Source organism: Saccopteryx bilineata, chromosome 2 (assembly GCF_036850765.1).
Source record: "Saccopteryx bilineata isolate mSacBil1 chromosome 2, mSacBil1_pri_phased_curated, whole genome shotgun sequence".
Classification (NCBI taxonomy): Eukaryota; Metazoa; Chordata; class Mammalia; order Chiroptera; family Emballonuridae; genus Saccopteryx; species Saccopteryx bilineata.
Window position 1 is genome coordinate 36,305,868 of NC_089491.1, and position 22,355 is coordinate 36,328,222.

At 40.1% G+C, this 22,355-nt stretch overlaps 1 protein-coding gene across 2 annotated transcripts in view; it reads right to left on the minus strand.

Moving 5' to 3' along the window:
* Positions 1-312: 312 nt before the first annotated feature.
* Positions 313-22,355, minus strand: part of ZCCHC7 (zinc finger CCHC-type containing 7) — a 256,276-nt gene continuing 234,233 nt past the window's right edge. For both annotated transcript variants that reach the window (XM_066256737.1, XM_066256738.1), the window contains exons 7-9: positions 17,606-17,701; positions 3,360-3,477; positions 313-1,637 (exon numbers count right to left, since the gene is read on the minus strand). In XM_066256737.1, coding sequence (XP_066112834.1) covers positions 1,198-1,637; positions 3,360-3,477; positions 17,606-17,701 — 654 coding nt within the window. In that variant the 3' untranslated portion in view covers positions 313-1,197. The remainder of the gene's footprint in view (positions 1,638-3,359; positions 3,478-17,605; positions 17,702-22,355) is intronic.

Genomic DNA, 22,355 nt, shown 5'->3' on the forward strand with positions numbered 1-22,355 from the left:
ACTGTAGACCTACAGGTTACACAAAAACTGATGGGAGAGCCTTTCCCCGGAAAAGATGACCCTACCAGATATACGGCCGTTTGTGTACCTCACAGAGTAAAACCAAATGTGAAAATCCAACATTATAACCCTGTCCTAGTTAACTGATTCTATCCCATTTTATTCTGGCACAGAACCAGTGTTTGGGCAGCAAGGGCATTTAAACCCCAGTCAATGGAGGTTTTGTAACTTCAGCCACTTGTCCAAACAGAGTATGCCCACTGTCCTCCAGACTCTCATTGTCTTTTTACATAAGAGACACACTTATTTACACTATTTCAGACATTTTATTCCTCTAATTCTAACATTAGGCTTTGATAAGTACAAAAGGTTCACAAGTACAAAAGTTTTTGTATAGCTTTGTGGCAATTAAAAACCCATGAAAACAAAACAATTTTTTAAGTGGGGCAATATTCATCTCTATAAAGCTGAGTGACGGTCTTCTTGAAGTATGGCTATAAAAATGGTAAAAATGATTTCATTGTGATTACATCGAAGCTTTTGATGACCGTTTTCCAAAGGTTCCCAGAACTCTGCCTCGTGACATTAACCCTGGACCGACTCCTCGCCTGCCTTTTCCAACAGCCTGGTCCTTGACCTTCAGGTGTCCATGATGCCACCTTCGCTCCTCAGTCCATGACGCTCTGACCAGGAAGATTCTGACTCCAGCCTGACAAGCAAGAAAAGCTTAGATTTCTAGCTACTACCCTTTCCAATGTTTAAAAATAACACTGAAATTGAAAAAGAATTTTTCATATTAGTGTTAATTTTTCTTCTTGAAAGGATTTAATTTAAATAGCAGACTGCAGATGAATTACATTTGATGAGCTTTTGTTTTTTTTCAAAATATTTTAAAAACTGCTCTTGAAAAGATTCGTTCTTAAACTTGTAGGATTTTGAGTCAAAAATGCCCGACTGGAACAGGGGAAGTCCTCGTTTATCTTTCTATTTTCTTACCTAATAACTCATTGAACAGGGAACAGATCTTTGTTTGCCAAGGTCTTTGTTCAGCAGCTCTAGGTATGGCTGAGATTAAAAAAACAAACAAAATATACACCAAAAACACCTCACTTTCTTTAATCTCAGGTAATAAAAACACTGCTCTAACGTTGTAGACGTGAAGACCAGACGCCCTGGAAAGCCAAGCCCGAAGCTGCCTCACAGTTTCGACTTCTTCTTCCTCTGCTTAATGAGGAACAGATTGTCGCCATCGTCCTCGCCCATGCAGCTCTCCCTCCGCCTGTGCCGGCCCCGCTTGCCCTCCCGGGCGGGCTCCTCTCCCCTCGGTTTGTGGTGACGGGAGTGGTGAGAGGACTTGTGAGGCTTCTGGGTTTTGAAGGTGCCAGGTGGAGAGTGGGTTTTTGGGCCCCTGGGGAAGTCCTCGTCAATGTCGTGACACCTGTCCGCCTTCCTGTGCTTCTCATGCTCTCTGCTGCTCCTGCTCGTTGTTTCTTTGTGGGTTTCTTTCTTTTCTTGAGGCCACCTGCTACTTTTCCATGAGGCCTGGCTCGTTCTCCTATCATGGTGGGACCTCTGATTTGCTGCTTTCGCATGCGGCCTCTTGAACTGCTTTGGAAAATCCCCACTTTTCTGGAGTTCTGGAAAATATGAAAATATTTTTGCATATTCTGCAGCTGGACAGTCCATGCGGAGCTTTCACAGGGCCGTAAATAACAGCAGAGAGGGAAGCCAGACATTTAAATGCATTAATGATATGACACCCTAAGGAGCCTTTTCTAAGGTAAAAATCACTCGCAAAATATCATATGATTGTAGTGCTACATTTCTGATTGTTAACAATGAAAACCATCCAGAAATCCAATGATATTTATTCTGTTCAGTACAATTTAAGTAGGTTAAACAATGCAGACAAGGACTACTGAAAGCAGGAATCATCTTAGGTCTGTGAAGAAAAGCCACGTCAGATCAATTCAAGGGACAGCCCTTGATGATAAAGTGAAGCAAGATGCATAAAATGTCCTGTTGACAGTCTGGTGTGACATTCCAGTTACAACCTGAAGATAAAGTCTGGACATAGTACTTAGAGGTAGATGCCAAACTGGACCGATTATTCCCCCAGAGCTGAGATCACTGGCTTGAGAGTGAATGTGTACATATGCATACATGTGAATCTTAGAGATTTTAGTGCAGATTGAATGTTACATTTGTTAGGACTTGGCTCTTTCTACAAGCGTCTGATGGCAGTGATTCTGACAGGGTGGGTGGGAGATGAGGCTACAGCGAGGGACAAAAACTAATATGACAACAGAACCTTCAAAGACAAAAGAAGTACCCCCACCCTCCCCCACCCTGCTAAATTAAATGAAGTGCAAAGTAGTATATTTAGGGGACAACAAAAATTAATTTTGGAATATAGAGGAAAAAAATAAGCAATAGACTTGAAGACTTTGACATAAAAATTCCAGTGAATCACAGCAGGCCTCAAAGTGGATGTGTGCCACAGACCTGTCCATATCTAGTTATACAAGAAAACAAATGGTTTGTCTCTGATTATAAGATTATAAATGCTCATTATAGAAAATTTGAGAAATACAGAAAAGAATAAAGAAAATAAAACAGAAGCTCCATAATTTAATCCAGAGATGACATTTTGGTGCATTTCTTTTCCATATTTTAAAAAGAGTCTGGAAAAGAATAATAAAAAAGCCCAAAGAGTCAACAATGTACATATAGGTCAACTTGAAGAACACAGAACTGCTTTGTCCCAAAAGCAACAAAAATAACTTGGTAAACCATCTTGAAGTACATTGCAGGAAAGAACAAAGGCAGAAAAAACAGGTCTACATTATGGGACAATTTGGTGAGAAAGAACTTGATGTTATAGCAACAGAAAATGAAACCAGAGAGGCTGGCTGGGGACCTGGAGCTCTTCTTGTGATCATGGCCAATCAGAAATGACTTCTTCGGGGAAGCTCCAGGAACTCACCTAGTAGGAAAAGCCTTTCTTTCCATGAAAAATATAGTACTAGAGATATACAAAGGGAAAAAGTACTAGTCAAATAGAAAAGTCTCAAAGGAACCTTTAAAAACTGAATACTTATATGGATAGAAGTATTTTCTGGACATTTTCTAAATTGATCATTGTGTTAGAAAAATGTTTACTGTGAATCAATTACAACACAGGGTTTTTGAAGAGTGTACTTGATTTCTGGAGATCAAGAAAGTTCCAGTTTCTATGGTAATTATTGAAAACATTTTCTGTGTTAACCAGTGACCCCCCAAAGCCGGTAAAGACAGTGCAAAAAGACAAATTTAGGACCTGCTGCAAAGTTGAACTAGCAAAAAGTCTAATAACATACCTTTTACTTTTCGTTTTATTCTGTATTCTCTCTCCCGAATTTCATATTTGTCATCATAGTAGTAGATGAATGGAGATGTTGCAAAGGTGTGGTTAAACATCCGCCTTTCTGTGCATTCCTGCAAATTATATTTGAAATTAGGATGTCACAAGGGCACACTGTTCAAACAACCTTTGTGCAAGATTATGGACCGCAGTACTGTACTTAGAGATGAACCCCACATCACTGATACTCTTGGCTGCAGGCTGTGGCCTTGTTGGACACTCAGATGATCACCCAGACTGACACCCAATCGTGTTATCACACTATTTTTTCACACTTGAATTTTCTTCCCTTAGTTTACTCATGAAACCCTTATTTTTTTTCAATTTTCCCTGCCACCCCCCCCCCCCCAGTCTGAGTTAACAGCGAACACCTCGTACCTGTTAGAGGTTTTATTTTATATGGCTTTATGCTGTATTAGACCTGTGCTTGTCTGTCACATCAACAGCCTTCCCGCAAGTGCTTTTCCTTCCCTTTTCCCCTTCATATTTACACCTGAGTGCGGTGCTACTTCTTAGCTCTGTGCTATGGTTCCCACCACCACACAAATGGTTTGAAAGCTTATTTTAACTCAGCACTCACTGCTTATGGGGTAGTTGATTCTTATGGTGGGGAGCACAGTGGTGGTGTGTTATATCTACATACTCTGAAAATGCTCCTAGGTGATTTTGAAATACTTCTCTTTGCTCCCCCCACTCAATGTGAGATCACTCCTCTTGTTCATTACCCTAGGATAGCTCCTTCCTCTTGGCTGACAGTTCCCAGACCCCTATTCTTGGCCTGAACACACCCCACATAGTAGGCTTTATCATGATCTGTGACATACATCCATTCCGTATATCTGAAACCAAGTATCTTTTCTTTGAAAGAGGTTTCCCTTTGGAACTTGCCCATTTCTGTCTTTTGCCATCTTGCCTAAAATTTATTCATGAGTATTCAATACTTCTTAGCTAGGTATTGAAAAAAAATTAGAATACCTCTTAGGAAAAAAGTATGTAAAATATCCAAATAAAGTTTAACTGATTTATCATAATTTTGGCATTATATACTTGATTTGTATTTCTAAGACATCTGACCAAGCTGATACATATGTACACTTAGGAATATAATGTAAAGAGATTAAAAATTATGAGTCATTCTAAATATATATTTAAATATAGAAAATAAAGTAATGGAAATATGTACCTATTATTCAGCTTTATTAAATCATAATATCTTAAATTATTTGTTGTTCACCTTAAGAATTAAAGCATTATCAATATAATTGAAATTGTCTGTGTAACTCTTTCTCATTTCTATCTTTCCCTTTCCAGAAGTTGCTGTTGTATTTTTTTTTTTAAAGGCAAGGAGACAGAAGATAGAAACATCAAGCTGCTTCTGTATGTGCCCTGACCGCAGAATTGAACCAGCAACCTCTGTGCTTTGGGACGATGCTCCAACCAACCAAACTATCCGGCCAGGGCAAAGTTGCCATTGTCTTAAAATTTTTTCTCATATTTTTATACTCTTACTAATAGTCAATATTCCAATAAACAATAATGTAAGCCTGAAGTGTTCAGACTTCATAAAAATAATACTCTGTAAATACAGTGTGTCTGTAAAGTCACGATGCACTTTTGACCGGTCATAGGAAAGCAACAAAAGACGATAGAAATGTGAAATCTGCACCAAATAAAAAGAAAATTCTCCCAGTTTCATACCTATTCAGTGCAGTTCGATGTGGGCTCATGTACAGATTTTTTAGGGCTCCTTAGGTAGCTATCCAGTATAGCCTCTACAGACTCGTCACTGACTGATGGCCTACCAGAACGGGGTTTCTCCACCAAACTGCCGGTTTCCTTCAACTGCTTATCCCACCGAGTAATGTTATTCCTATGTGGTGGCGCTTCATTATAAATGCGCCGATATTCATGTTGCACTTTGGTCACAGATTCGAATTTAGCAAGCCACAGAACACACTGAACTTTCCTCTGTACCGTCTACATCTCTACTGGCATGGCTGTGGGCTGCTCTGCTGTCTACACGGTGTTAGGTCATCATCTGCGCAAGCGCACACGCTGCCACATCATCCTAGAGAAACTGGGAGGGTTTTTCTTTTATTTGGTGCAGATTTCACATTTCTATCGTCTTTTGTTGCTTTCCTGTGACCGGTCAAAAGTGTACCATGACTATACGACACACTGTATTTTGTAATGGCTTTAGTTTATAACAGTTTCACAGAATAATTTGAGTAGTATTCTCTTGGATTGTGTTTCTGAATAAAGTTTTGGCAAAACTTGAGTATAAACTATCTGGGTTTGGTATATTTCAGTGGAGAAAATTCAGATTACTAATTCAATTTCTTTTTCTTAATTTATTTTTTATTGATTTTAATTTATTGTGTTTACATAGATTCTAGTGTCGCCCTGAATGAATCCCCCCTCTCCGGAATTCCCCTCAACATCTCCTTTGGCGCCCTCACCATAGCACCCTCCCCCTTCCCTCCAGGTTTATCCCCTCCTATCATTCCCTTTCCCTCTGTCCTCTTTTCCTCTGGTCCCTTTGATCCCTCCTCTGTCTCAATTCTGTTCCTCAGTTCACATTGTTCATTGGATTCCTCAAATGAGTGAGGTCATATGATATTTTTCTTAACATAACCGTTTCCAGGTCCATCCATGTTGTTGCAAAAGGTAAGATTTCCTTCTTTTTCAGGGCCCCACAGTATTCCATTGTGTATATGTACCAAAGCTTTTAATCCACTTGTCCACTGTTGGACACTTGGGCTGTTTCCAGATCTTTGCTATTGTGAACAATGCTGCCATAAACATGAGGGTGAATTTCTCCTTTTGAAACAGTGCTATGGTGTTCTTGGGATATATTCCTAAAAGTGGGATGGCTGGGTTAAAAGGCAGTTCAATTTTTAATTTTTTGAGGAATCTCCATACTGTTTTCCACAGTGGCTGCACCAGTCTGCATTCCCACCAGCAGTTGCAGGAGGGTTCCCTTTTCTCCACATCCTCGCCAGCACTTATTCTATATCGTTTTGTTGATGAGCACCATTCTGACTGGTGTGAGGTGATATCTCATTGTGGTTTTAATTTGCATTTCTCTAATGATTAGTTATGTTGAGCATTTTTTCATATGCCTATTGGCCATCTGTATGTCCTCTTTGGAGAAGTGTCTATTCATTTCTTTTGCCCATTTTTGACTGGATTATCTTCCTGGTGTTGAGTTTTACAAGTTCTTTATAAATTTTGGTTATTAATCCCTTATCAGACATATTGTCGAATATGTTCTCCCATTGTGTAGTTTGTCTTTCTATTCTGTTCTTATTGTCTTTAGCTGTGCAAAAGCTATTTAGTTTGATATAGTTCCATTTGTTTATCCTGTCTTTTATTTCACTTGCCCGTGTAGATAAATCAGCAAATATATTGCTGCAAGAGGTGTTGGAGAGCTTACTGCTTATGTTTTCTTCTAAGATACTTATGGTTTCACGGCTTACATTTAAGTCTTTTATCTATTTTGAGTTTATTTTTGTGAATGGTGTAAGTTGGTGGTCTAGTTTCATTTTTTTGCAGGTAGCTTTCCAATTTTCCCAACACCATTTGTTGAAGAGGCTGTCTTTACTTTATTGTATGTTCTTACCTCCTTTGTCAAATATCAGTTGTCCATCAAGGTGTGGGTTTATTTCTGGGTTCTCTGTTCTGTTCCATTGATCTATATGCCAGTTCTTATGCCAGTACCAAGCTGTTTTGATTACAATGGCCTTGTAGTATAACTTGATATCAGGAAGTGTGATCCCTTCCACTTTATTCTTCCTTTTCAATATTGCTGAGGCTATTTGTGTTCTCTTTTGGTTCCATATAAATTTTTGGAATATGTGTTCTATCTTTGAAGTATGTCATTGGAATTTTAACTGGTATTACATTGAATTTATAAATTGATTTGGATAATATAGACATTTTAATGATGTTTATTCTTCCTATCCATGAACATGGTATATGCTTCCACTTGTTTGTATCTTCCTTGATTTCTTTTATCAATGTTTTATAATTTTCCGAGTACAAGTCTTTAATCTCCTTGGTTAAATTTACTCCTAGGTACTTTATTATTTTTTGTTGCAATAGTGAAGAAGATTGTTTCCTTAATTTCTCTTTCTGACAATTCATTGTTGTATATAAAAATGCCTCTGGCTTCTGAGTATTAATTTTATATCCTGCCACCTTGCTGAATTCATTTATAAGGTCCAGTAGTTTTTTGACTGAGACTTTATGGTTTTCTATATACAATATCATATCATCTGCAAATAATGATAGTTTTACTTCTTTTTCAATTTGGATGCCTTTTATTTCTTCTTCTTGTCTGATTGCTGTGGCTAGGACTTCCAGGACTATGTTGAATAAGAGTGGTGAAAGGGGGCACCCCTGCCTTGTTCCTGATCTTAAGGGGATTGCTTTTAATTTTTGCCCATTGAGTATGATGTTGGCTGTAGGTTTGTCATAGATGGCTTTATCATGTTGAGGTATGTTCCCTTTATTCCCACTTTGCTGAGAGTTTTGATCATGAAGGGGCGCTGGATTTTATCAAATGCTTTTTCTGCATCTATTGAAATTATCATGTGGTTTTTCTCCTTCCTTTTGTTTATGTGATGAATTATATTGATTGATTTGCAAATATTGTACCAGCCTTGCCTCCCCAGAATAAATCCCACTTGATCATGGTGTATGATTTTTTCCATATATTGCTGGATCCAGTTGGCTAATATTTTGTTGAGGATTTTAGCATCTACATTCATCAGGAATATTGGCCTATAATTTTCTTTCTTTGTGTTGTCTTTGCCTGGTTTTGGAATCAGAATTATGCTAGCCTCATAAAAGGAGCTTGGAAGTTTTCCTTCCTCTTGAATTTTTTGAAATAGCTTGAGAAGGATAGAAGTTAGTTCTTCTTTGAATACTTGGTAGAATTCACTTGTGAACCCATCTGGCCCAGAGCTTTTGTCTGTTGGGAGTTTTAGATAACTGTTTCGATCTCATTTGTTGTAATTGGTCTGTTCAGGTTTTCTGATTCTTCCAGATTGATTTTTAAAAGATTATATGTTTCAAGGAATTTGTCCATTTCATCTAGGTTGTCTAATTTTTTGACATACAGTTCTTAATAGTATTTTCTTACAATCCTTTGTATTTCTGTTGTGTTCGTTGTTATTTCTCCACTCTCATTTCTAATTTTATTTATTTGAGTCCTCTCTTTTTTTCTTGGTGAGTCTGGTTAAAGGTTCATCAATTTTTTTTACCTTTTTTTTTTTTTTTGTATTTTTCTGAAGTTGGAAACAGGGAGGCAGTCAGACAGACTCCCGCATGCACCCGACCTGGATCCATCCGGCATGCCCACCAGGGGGCAATGCTCTGCCCATCTGGGGCATTACTCTGTTGCAACCAGAGCCATTCTATCACCTGAGCCAGAGGCCATAGAGCCTTCCTCAGCACCCAGGCCAACTTTGCTCCAATGGAGCCTTGGCTGCAGGAAGGGAAGAGAGAGATGGAGAGGAAGGAGAGGGGGAGGGGTGGAGAAGCAGATGGATGCTTCTCCTGTGTGCCCTGGCCAAGAATCGAACCCAGGACTCCTGAATGCCAGGCCGATGCTCTACCACTGAGCCTACCAGCCAGGGCCTTTTTTACCTTTTTAAAGAACCAGCTCTTGGTTTCATTGATCCTCTGTATTGTTTTTTTAGTCTCTATGTCATTTATTTCCGCTCTGATCTTTATTATATCCTTCCTTCTGCTAGCTCTGGGCTTTACTTGCTGTTCTTTTTCTAGTTCTTTTAGATGCAGGGTTAAGTTGTTTATTGGAGCTTTTTCTAGCTTCTTAAGGTATGCCTGTAATGCTATGAACTTTCCTCTCAGTACTGCTTTTGCTGTGTCCCATAAATTTTGAGTTGTTGTATGCTCATTATCATTTGTTTCTAGGAATTTAATTTTTTCTTTGATCTCATTGTTAACCCATTCGTTATTTAATAACATGCTATTTAGTTTCCAAGTGTTTGAGTATTTTTCAGTTTTTCTGTTGTGGTTAATTTCTAGTTTCATGCCATTGTGATCAGAGAAAATGCTTGATATGATTTCAATCTTCTTAAATTTGTTGAGACCACTTTTGTGCCTCAACATGTGGTCTCTCCTAGAGAATGTACCATGAACACTTGAAAAGAATGTATACAGTATTCTGCTGCTTTAGGATGAAAAGTTCTGAAGATATCTATTAAATCCAGTTGATCTAGTGTGTCCTTTAAGTCTGTTGTTTCTTTGTTAATTTTCTTTCTTGAGAATATATCTAGTAATGTTAGTGGGGTATTGAACTCCCATACTATTATAGTATTGTTGTTGACCTCACCGAAAGTGTGCTTTATATTTATATATTTAGGTGCTCCTATATTAGATGCGTAGATATTTATAATGTTTATTTCTTCCGGTTGGATTGCTCCCTTTATCATTATGTAGTGACCTTCTTTAACTCTTACTTTGTTTTAAAGTCCATTTTGTCTGATATAAGTATTGCTACTCCAGCTTCTTTTTCATTTCCATTTGCATGAAATATTTGTTTCCATCCTTTCACCTTTAGTCTATGTGCATCTTTTGTTTTGAGGTGTGTCTCTTGTAGACAGCATATGTATGGGTCCTGTTTTCTTATCCACAGAGCTACCCTATATCTTTTGATTGGATCATTTAATCCATTTACATTAAGGTTATTATTGATATGTAGTTGTTTATTGCCATTTTATTCTTTAAAGCTATATTCCTCTTTTACTATATTCTTTTCCCCCTTTGATCTGTTTACAACAGGACTCTTAACATTTTATGAAGCATTGGTTTGGTTGTAATGAATTCCTTGAGTCTTTTTTGTCTGGGAAGCTTATTATTTCTCCTTCAATTTTAAATGATAGCCTGGCTGGATAAAGCAGTCTTGGTTGTAGGCTCTTGTTCTGCATTACTTTGAATATTTCTTGCCATTTCCTTCTGGCATCAAGTGTTTCTGTTGAGAAGTCGGATGTCATCCTTATGGGGGCTCCTTTGTAGGTGATAGCCTTTTTTTCCTCTAGCAGCTTTTAATATTTTCTCTTTATCTCTTAGCTTTGGGGTTTTAATTATGATGTGTCTTAGTGTAGATTTCTTTGAGTTTCTCTTTAATGGAATTCTGTGCTTCTTGAACTTGTGTGACTTTTTCCTGCATCAATTTAGGGAAGTTTTCAGCATGATTTGATTGAAAAAGGTCTCTATCCCTTGTTCTTTTTCTTCAGGAACCCCTATGAAGCGGATGTTATTTCTCTTCATGTTGTCATAGAGCTCTCTTAGAGTTTCCTCAGACATTTTGAGTCTCTTTTCTTTTTGCTGCTCTGCTTCCATGCCTTCGTTTATCTTGTCCTCTAACTCGCTGATTCGATCCTCAGCTTCATCCATCCTGCTTTTAATTCCTTCCATTGTGGTCTTCATTTCTGATATTGTATTTGTCATTTCTGACTGATTCTTTTTTATTATTTCAATGTCCTTTTTTATATTTGCTATCTCTTTATTTAGGTGCTCTTTATGTCCATCTATTGTTGTTCTAAGATCTTTGAGCATCCTAAGAATCATTATTTTAAACTCTGCATCTGGTAATTTGATTATAACTGACTCATTCAAGTTCTTTTTTGGGGGGATTTCTCTTGATTCATTTGGGTTTGCTTTTCTCTGCCTTCCCATTTTATCTGTGTATAAGAAAGGTGTGGCCACTGGAGTCCAATGGATGTGGCCTCTGTGTTCCTAGGTGTGGTCTGTCTGCAGGTCCACCACCCCCTCTGCCACTGCCTCTAGTGTTAGGGTATTAGGGTATGGTTGTTGCCAGTGCTGGCCCACTGCAGCAGTCACTGGTTTCCACCTCTCCTTCACAGGTGGGGCTGTGTTCACATGCCAGGGCTACAAGCTCAGGCTGGCCTTGGCCTTTGCCCTACCTCTGTGGGTGGGGCTGTGTGCCACGCCGCAAGCCTCAGCACCATGGGCGGGGTTGCGCACCCGTGCTCCACCACAAGTCTCTGCAGTTCCCCAGCTTTTGCCTTTCCCCTGTGAGGATTTCAGGCAGGACCATTCTTGCTCATGTGGCCCGCATCTGGGTCAGACTGCTTTCATGTGCCCCGTCTGCCCCCAACGTTAGGGACTGAGCTCACGCCAGCCTCAGTTATGGCTGGCCCAGCTTCTGCCCCCGCTGATGGGACGCATTTCTGCATCCCATCCTCTGGCGAGCCCTCAGCAGTGTGGGTGGGAGTGCTGCTGCTCAGACCTTAGCACTCAATACTGTATTCCTGAAGGCTCCCTCCTTCTAAGCAACTCTGCTCTGAGTGCCGTGGGAGAGCTTGTTTGGCTGGTGTCCTGCTTCCCTTTGCTGGTATTGCTGAATCCAGGGGAAATATTCACTTTAGGTTTGGGGGGTGACTCAGCCCAGGGGTTAGGGTGGCTGTCCCTCAAAGTGTTTCTCCCTATGCCTCCTAGATTACACTCTCTTCCTGCTACTCCGGTCCTCTCAAGTCTCTCTGTCCCCCAGAGTCCCAGGTGAGTGGTTGTGAAAGAGGTCTTCTGCGCAGTCACTTTAAGTTAAGAAGAATCCTGGGTCTGAGAAATCTGTCTCTTTCTCACAAACAGTATCCTGACTTGTTTCACAGCTAAATACTGTCCATACGCTTCTTCTAGGCTCTAGGGCTGCAGGCTGGGGCTTTGTTCCTGGGGCCCAGGACCCTGCCCTCTCCGCTAAACTCACTTACTGCCATGTGAGTCCCTCTGGGCTGCTGTTCGCTCCTGGGAGCTGGGCAGCCCTCTCCACGTTTCCGCTTTTCCTACCAGTCTCAGTTGTGGCTTCTTCAGTGTTCCTTGGTTAAAGAGTCCTCTTAGTTTCATCCAAAGTTGGTTTTTCCAGATGATGGTTCTTAAAATTAAGTTATAATCCACTTTGGTTCTGGGAGGTGGAAGTTGGTACGTCCGCCTACTCTATTGCCATCTTGCTGCTCTCACTAATTCAATTTCTTTAGTGGTACTGGTTCATGTACATTTGTTCTTCAGTCATTTTGATTAACTTATATATTTCTAGATATTTATTTAAGCTGCATTATCAGATTTCACTTTGAAATTTATAAAGTTTATACAGTATCCTCATATAATTTAAAATTATACTGTATTTTAAGCTATTTATTATTATTATTATTTTTCTTAAGTGAGAAGCGGAAGGCAGAGAGACAGACGCCTGCATGCACCTTGACTGGGATCCACCCAGCAAGCCCACTATGGGACAATGCTCTGCCCATCTGGAGCCACTGCCCTGTTGCTTGGCAACCGAGCTATTTGAACACCTGAGGTAGTGGCCATGGAGTCATCCTTAGCACTTGGGGTCAACTTGTTCCAACTGAGCCATGGTTGTGGGAGGTGAAGAGAGAGATAGAGAGAAGGGGTGGGGTGGAGAAGTAGATGGTCGCTTCTCCTGTGTGACCTGACTGGAATTTAAACCTGGGACATCCACATGCCAGGCCTACACTCTACCATTGAGCCAACTGGCCAGTGCTGCTATTTATGCTTTTAACTCATTGTTTATTTGTAGTTTTTCTTTTTCTCTGAGTAGCTTTTCCAGAAGTCTGTCTCTTCTTTTGAAAAGAAAATATTTTCAAAGAACCAGCTACTATTGACACAACTAATTTTGTTTTCTATTTCAATAATTTTGGTTCTTTATTATTTCCTTCTTTCAACTATCTTTAGATTTATTCTCTGGTTGACTTTTTAGAACTTTCTGGGTTCTGAAAGTTATAAGGCAAACCTATATGGTAACATAAAGAATTTTTATAAACTGTTATCCATCTTGGCTCCAAGTTCCCAGAAGAAAAGATAACCATGAAAGACTTGGATCTAAGATTCGTCTATGGTCTGAATGTTTGTGTCCCCTCAAACTTCATATGTTGAAACCTGAACCCCCATGTAATATATTAAGAGATAAAGTCTTTAGGAGATGTTTAGGTCATGAGGGTATAGCTCTGATAAACACGATTAATGCTCATTATAAAACACAATAATCTCGGGCATCCCAGACTCCAGAATAGTGAAAAATTTTTTCTGTTGTTTATAAGTAACCCGGTCTATGGTTAGTTAGTTTTACAGCAGCCTGAATGGACTAAGACAGATTCTAACCCTAAAATATTAAGAACAAATTAAAACTATCAAAAGTACTAGAGATCTTGATACACACCCAGCACACCACTCGTCCTTTCAAACACCCCTGAAGTAGACTCTCTGTACAGCAACTGCTGTTTCCTACTGCAATTTGCCTCACGTGGAGCTGCCCAAGATTGTTCCTGCATCCTGAACTAGAGAGTGAATGAAATTACGGAAAGGTCATGCCATGTTCATTTTATAGGATCTTTCACAAGAAGCTATTCAATAACATCTGTGAAACTGAATTTCTGAAACAAAAGGAAAGAGGGTCCTCAGACATCTTTAACCATCTTTTATAGTCTCCTATTTGGATCTGGGTGGTCTACTCTAGACCACTGGTCGGCAAACCGCGGCTCATAAGCCACATGAGGCTCTTTGGCCCCTTGAGTGTGGCTCTTCCACAAAATACCACGTGTAGGCACTACCTTGATAAGGAATGTACCTACCTATATAGTTTAAGGTTTTTTTTTTTTGTTTTTTTTTTGTATTTTTCCGAAGCTGGAAACAGGGAGGCAGTCAGACAGACTCCGCATGCGCCTGACCAGGATCCACCTGGCATGCTCACCAGGGGGCGATGCTCTGCCCATCTTGGGGCGTTGCTCTGCCACATTCAGAGCCATTCTAGAGCCTGAGGCAGAGGCCACAGAGCCATCCTCAGCACCCAGGCAAACTTTGCTCCAGTGGAGCCTTGGCTGCAGGAGGGGAAGAGAGAGACAGAGAGGAAGGAGAGGGGGAGAGATGGAGAAGCAGATGGGCACCTCTCCTGTGTGCCCCGGCCGGGAATCGAACCCAGGACTCCTGCACGCCAGGCCAACGCTCTACCACTGAGCCAACCGGCCAGGGCCTAGTTTAAGTTTTAAAAATTTGGCTCTCAAAAGAAATTTCAATCGTACTGTTGATATTTGGCTCTGTTAACTAATGAGTTTGCCAACCACAAGACTGATGTGACAACAGAGCTATACAGTACTGTAAGTATTTTTCAAAGCTAAATGTAAATTATGTTTTGATTATCCACATTGCTGGTCCCTTCCATTAGCATAGATAGATAACTGATCATTGGCTATATAATTTACCTACTACCTGTATTTCGGATTAGCCACACCACTGATCTTCATTAGTGTGGATAGTCTGGCGTCCTTCATCTATGACAATGATAAGGCTGCCAAATTTGCTTTGTTGTAAATTAAAAATGATCTAACTTTAGATTTCAGGGATGAATTCTGAATGCTTTTAATATATTTCCTATCTACATTAACAGAGACGACTAATAAGCACTACGTGTCCTGTAATTGTTTTTCTCTAATTCAGTGGTTGGCAAACCGTGGCTTGCAAGCCACATGTGGCTCTTTGGCCAGCTTCGGAGTACCCTAATTAAGTTAATAACAATGTATCTACCTATATAGTTTAAGTTTAAAAAATTTGGTTCTCAAAAGAAACTTTAGTTGTTGTACTCTTGATATTTGGCTCTGTTAACTAATGAGTTTGCCGAACACTGCTCTAATTGAACCAACAAATGCTAAAATTATACCTCTCTGCTTTACAAAGGTGAGCAAGTATAAATTGTACATCTGTGATTTGTGTGGCAGTGGGCTGCTTATGTGAATATGTTTCTTAAACAGTGTTGGCAACATGAATCTGGCAACAAGAAGGAATGCGCAGAGTAGTAAAAGAGCTAGAGACGATAATTTTGTATAAAAAGAAAATCTCTAACTAGGTTTTCAGTGTGAGTTCTACAAAAGTGACATAAATACACTGCGAGGTCTCTCCATCTTTACCACCAAACTATATATCTGATTGCACTGGAAATAGCATCCATGTGTCAGTGCTGAGAGATCTCCTTGTACAACTTCTTTGCTTTAGAGATAAAGAAGTTGGAGACCAGAGAGAAAAAGTGGGTTGTTCAAGTCACATGGTTCAGTCAGTAGCAAAAATTAGAATCAAGGACCAAAACATCCTAGCTTTTGCTCTGGCTGGATAGTTCAGTTGGTTAGAGCGTCGTCCTGAAGCACAGAGGTTGCCAGGTCAATACCCGATCAGGGCACAATCAGGAACAGACTGATGTTCCTGTCTCTTTCCTTTATCTTCTTCTCTCTCTAAAATCAATAAAATAAAAATAAAACAAAAACAAAAACATCCTAGCTTTCATTTACTACCCTTCACACCATGGTATTGCTGCCCCAGTGTAGAGGATAAACTTGATCTGTGGATGGACTTCGTTCAGCACTTCTTCTGCCAGATTTTTTGTCTCTCCCTACAGCATAGGGTTCTAGCCCCAAGGTCTACACGAATGAAATTTCATGGTCAGATTTCAAGATGTGACCTGCAGTACTATTTCTCCATCCTACTGCTGATATGCCTGCCCATTTCGAGGACTCCCTACCCTGTATAAGCTTTCCACCTCCTGTCATCAGATCTGACTTGATATTAGTTTATTTGGGTTTGTGTTAGACGCCTACCTGGAGACCGGCAATGCAGTTCTCCATATGCATTTTCTACTTCTGCTACCATTGTCTTTCCTCGTCTGCCTCAGGATTCCCAGGATGTATGGGCTCTGAGTCTAGTTGAAGTGCAGCCTGTCTCTGGGATGAGTTGCTGCTGGTTCATACTTCATGAGACACTGGCTAGGAGACTCAGTCCCTCCTTACAGCAATCAGCTCCTTCTGCTCTGACACTTCAGCATCTAAACACATAGAGCCTGGCCCCTGCAGTCAAGGTTAGGAATGTGCAGACTGGACAGGGATGCAGGGCATTTGTGGGGTAGGAGGCTAGTTGATGATGCAGAGCCTGTCTTCCCACTAGTGAACATCAGTATATAAATGTCAGTGATGGCCTGACCAGGCGGTGGTGCAGTGGATAGAGCGTCAGACTGGGATGTGGAAGGACCCAGGTTTGAGACCCCGAGGTCACCAGCTTGAGTGAGGGCTCATCTGGCTTGAGCAAAAAAAAAAAAAAAAAAAAAGCTCACCAGTTTGGACCCAAGGTTGCTGGCTCGAGGTTACTCCATCTGCTGAAGGCCCGCGGTCAAGGCACATATGAGAAAGCAATCAATGAACAACTCAAGTGTTACAACGAAAAACTGATGATTAATGCTTCTCATCTCTCATCGTTCCTGTCTGTCTGTCCCTATCTATCCCTATCTCTGACTCTCTATCTCTGTAAAAAAAATAAATAAATAAAATAAATAAATAAAATGTTATAAATGTCAGTGACAAAGATTTAACTGAACACGGTGTCAGGGACTACTGGAGATACTGGAGAACTATTCAGAAGTCTAAAATCATGATTTGGCTGTTTCAAAGTAATAGAGATCGTAAGAGCTCATGAGAATAGCTACCATTCAGCTGAGTGCTATTATTTCTCAGATTGACTTTATGAGCTGTTTCTGTTTGAGTCTAACGTGTTCACATATATTTAAGACAATTAGAGGAATGTGCTCTGGCGGATCTGTTACTCTGGTGGGGATGAGAGAAGTAAATCAGTTGAAACTATATTAAATCTCACTTCAGGATGTTAGTTTATATAAAAAAGTAAGCATTCAGAATTACATTCTTTTTCTGTGTGTGTGTGACAGAGACAGATAGGGACAGACAGACAGGAAGAGAGAGAGATGAGAAGCATCAATTCTTCGTCATAGCTCCTTAGTCTCCTTAGTTGTTCACTGATTGCTTTTTCATATGTGCCTTGACTAAGGGGCTACAGGAAAGCAATGAACCCTTGATTAAGCCAGCAACTTTGGGCTCAATCCAGTGACCTTTGGGTTCAAGCCAGCAACCATGGGGTCATATCTATGATCCCATGCTCAAGCCAGTGACTGTGGCTCAAGCTGGTAAGCCCACGCTCAAGCCAGCGACCTCGGGGTTTCGAACCTGGGTCCTCTGCATCCCAGTCTGACACTTTATCCACTGTGCCACTGCCTGGTCAGGTCAGAATTACATTCTTTTTGAGTTCATTTTTCGTCAACCACTTCTTCAACAACAGAAAGCTTTATGCCCAAATGCCACCCAGACTTACGTGTCCATAGTGGCCTTCGTGACCACAGTTGTAGCAATACACTAAGGCTGATTGTCCAGAAGGGGTCTTCGGTTTTTTGGGTGGTCCAGGTTTAGTCTGCAACATAAATATTTGTAAGGGTTTATTAAATTTTAGAAGAAAATTAAAATCTCATTCTTTATAAAAGGGTTCTTTTAGGTAAGAGTCCTCAGAAATATTGCCTCCTGGAGTTTAGTGTGGAGACCCACATTCAAAGGACGCGGTGTATAACAAGATAACAATTCTTTTATTTTCAACATCAATGTGTGCTTTCCTCTCCTTCCTCACTCCTCATTCCATTCAGCATGTACTCAGTACTGTGTTAGGTATTAGGTATCTCAGATAGAGGAATAATAGGCTAGCAGAACATGACAGGCAAAAATAGATAATGACAGGACAATGTAAGCACAGTGATAGAAGTATGTACACATATTAATGCAGTAGCAAGGGAGATCCAGCACTGGATGGGGTGAGGCAGTCAGGGAAAGCTTTCCTCAAAGTATGAAATTTAAATTTACTCTCAAAGAATTAGGTACAAGTCAAACGGAGACTCCTCAGTAAAGGGGGCAGCATGAACAATGGCATGAGGCGAAGGAAGAGTACACCTGCTGACAGGGTAAGACGTGGGACCAGGTGTGAGAAAAATGAGGCTGGAGAAAAGCATGGCAGAAACACAGAGGGCTTTGTAAGTTGTGTGAAGAAGCTGGGGCTTTATCTAGTGTTACGTGTAAGGCTTTAAGTGTAGGAGCAGAATAGTTAGAATTGTATTTTGGAAAAACCATTTTGGCTGTAGCTACAAGGAGGGTAAGTATGAGCAGGAGAAGGTTAGATGCAGGAGAAAGGCTAATGGCTATTAGTAATTCCCCGTGAGAGATGAGGACCCAAACCACAAGAGTGACAAGGATAAGGAAAAGTAATAGATTTGGGAATTACATGAGGAAATAAAGCTGGTACTTGAACATCGACAAGGTGAGAGGGAATGAGGAAAAGGAGAAATCAGGCTGCGGTCCAGGTTTCTATCTTGAGTGAAGTGGTGAATTGTTGTGCCAACAATTGACTCAGGAAAGGCAGGAGAAGAAGGAGCCAATGTAGAGGGAAAGATGACAAACTTGGTCTTGGATACTGAGTCTTGGATGAAGATTGTACATCAAGAAGTTGTCTATGTAAGATTAAAGCTTAGGGGAAAAAATAAAAAGCTTATGAAACACATCTGAAGATTAGATCTGAAAGTAATCTGCTTAACAGGGGAGGCTGAGATGACCAGAGGAACGGGACTGCCACAGCCAGTGTGAACAGCAGCAAGGTAAGGCCAGACCCTGGGCATAACACCATTTAAGGGGGAGAGAAGGAAAGGTTAAAGGATGCAGAGCCACCGGATAATAGTCACAGACCTTAGAGAGTAGTTTCAAGAAGGATGAGCTGATCTGCAAAGTTACTCTTCCCAGGTGGGATCAGAACTGAGAAACATCATTAGATTTGACAACTGATCATGGATAATCTTTATTGTGAGAATTCTGGAATCGGTGGGAAGGTAGAAAGTAGAAGGTAATAGGTTGAATAGTGAAGAGATGCACACGAAGTTGGTGAAACTATAAAGAAGGGCATGATTACCCAGAAATCCAGGAAGGTGGTTACTTCCAGGGGGACAAGAATGGTGCACAGAGGGTTTCAGGGTAGCTGCAATTTTCTATTTCTCAAACATAGTGGTGTTATATAACTAATGTATTGAGTTGTACATGTTTTATGCGCTTTTCAGCATGTATATTATATTTCACAATAAAAAATTTAAAAAATAAAGTAAAAGTCCAAGAAAAGGAGACAGTAAGTCCTTGTGATTTTGAGAAGCATGAATAAGAATGGGCAGAATAAGACAAGGCAGTACCTGAAAGAGGTATATTGGTGAAGTTTGCTATTAGAATGGGAGAGACCTGAACCCATGCAAAAGCTAGTATAGATGGAGAAGTTTAAAAGGGAAGAGAAAGGGGAAAATAGATTGAGCAAAACTGCTGAGGCAGCAGGGGCTTTAAACTGAAGGAGAAAACCTAATCTTCCTTCTCCCCCTTACCCCATTTTTTTTGTTCTTGTTCTTTCCTTTTTTGGGGAGGGGAACAAGGGAGACTGGATGGTTGAGAATAAACTTGAATAAGTTTATTTCTTATGTTCTTTATTGGGATCCTGTAACAAAGAGGTGGTTTGTGAAGGTTTTATTTTCTTGACAGTGGGGGTTTTATTTTCTTGACAGTGGAAAATACAGGTCCTAATCTTCTTCAAACAACCTTAGTTTTAGCTCCTATTTCCTAAAACGGAATACTGGAGGATGACAATAACCCAGAAGATCTTTTCTACTGAAAATGACTACAAATGCTATACAAAATGGAATTTAAAAGCTCAGCTATTATCAATCAGGATATAATAGAAAACATAACCAACAAATGTCTTATATTCTCCAATAAAAAATGTGGTTCATAAATTAAGACTAGCTAAAAGTCAACAGTTCTAACAACTATGCACATAAGCAAATACTACTCATTATAGTGGTTTATAAATTAGTTTAGGTAGTAGAATACCAGGAAAAAGGAAATTATTAAGCAGAAATAATCCTTTCATCTGAAAAGATAAGTATGTTACTTGACTGTGGTACAAAATTACAAACCTGAGCAATGTTGTTTAAGAGAAAGAAAAAAACCAAAAAGAGATGGTGTCATGCATGTGAAGGTAGAACAGATAACGTTTCAAGAAGGGAGCTGTCAAAAGCTACCAACGGCTCAAGTAACATGAAGACTAATGAAATCCGCTGGACTTGGCAATCAGGAAGTTGTTTGTAACTGCAAACTGTTGTGAGCAGTTTCATTTGAGGGGAAGGGTCACAAGTCAGACTGTAATGGGTTCATTACAAGTAGAAAGATGCTGAACAAGAGAACACAGATGACTTTTTCAAGAAACTAGACTTTGCATGGGAGAAGGGAAGGGGACAAGTAGAGCAGGATGTAAATCCAAGGATGCCTCCACCGGTGCTGGGTATCAAAAAGAGTATATAGATGCATTCTTTCATTAATTGATTTAAAAAAATATTGAGTGCTTAATACATGTCAGTTAGTGTTCTAAGATTAGGTAACATAGAAATGAGCAAAACTAAATGAGAAACTCTAAATGGGATGGTCAGTCCTTATATCAAGAAGGAAAGTAGTATTCAACGACTGGGGGTATAGCATTCCAGGCATAAGGCACGAGGAACAGGTAGTGCAAAGCCCTAAACTGGGCTAAGCTTGCCATATATCAGTGTCTAAAAAATATCTGTAAACTCAGAAGTTTAGTTAGTGAAGGAAAAGCAGAAGAGGAGCTTCTAGGGGTGGAGTGGAAGCAGATCACTTAAAGCTTTATAAACCAGGGTGAAGAGTGTTGGATTTAAGTGGCATGAGAAGGCAGGCTGAAGCTGATAGTAGGTACTCACTAACTAGCTGGCAGCTGTTAGCAAACTATACCCGATGACAGAAAGGACAATCCACACTCCCCACAAACAAATGTTCTCTGAAAAACTGACTTATGTTTATAAATTTTTCTATTTATATTTGTTTGTGCAAATGTATAGCAATTTATCCTGGAGTTAAGATTTCCAGATTCACTGATGAGAAGGAAAATACGCTATGTTTGTTCCACTGGAATAAGAGAGTCCATTGACGCAAAAGGACAAGATGAATCAGGAAATAGTGATGAAGTGGGCTGGTGAGAACCAAATTAGCAGGGATATCCAGGCATGGAACTTGAGTGCTATCAATATAAGTAGGGACTTCCTCATACCCCTACAGCAACTCTGGCTTCTCCTTAGGAGTACAGAATCCAGGAAAGTCACATTATTATACAATTCTCCAGGGGTCCATTCCCTTCACCTCCACACAGGGTAAAGGCCACCTTTATTTATGCTGTGCTGCTCCTGATCCACCTTCCCCTATGTCATCTCTAGTGTACTAAACTGGTTACTTATTATATAATTACCCACCTTTCCATTACAGCTAGACTGTAAGGTGCATGAGGGCAGGGATCTTTGCTTGGTCCACTATGTGCCCTTGTGCCAAGAATCTAGCATAAATGTTGGCGGACTATGGCCAGCTGGACAAATCTGGCCAACTATTTTTGTATGGCTCACAAGGGAAGAATAGTTTTTACATTTTCAAATGGTTAAAAAACTATTTTGCAACACATAAAAATTATATGAAATTTAAAATTCAGTGTCTGTAAATAAAACTTTATTGGGACACAGCCTGGCACATCTGTTTACAGATGACCTGTGGCTGCTTTTCATGCTACAGGGGCAGAATTATGACAGAGACCACTTGGTCTGCAAACTAAAATTTTTACTATCTGGCTCTTTACAGAAAAAGTTTGCCAATGCCTGACCTAGACCATAGTAAACGCTCGATAAATAGGTGGTGAATAAGTAGGTGTTAAAGACTCCAACATTTCCCAGACTTTATTTTATTGCCTAAGTCTAAGGAAACGGGAAGTAGTCCCAACACTGCTCTGTCACTCTCTCCCCATGGAGAGCTCCTTCATCTCTTGGCTCAAATATCATCTTTTTAGAAAGGCCTTCCTGATAACCCTATTTAAAATAGCTAGCTCTCTCCAATTGGTGCTCTCTGTCCTGTTCACTGCCTTTAATTCAGAAACTCCTCAACACTTACTGCAGCTGATATACTATATATTTTACTTGTTTGTTTTGTCCATACCCTCACTC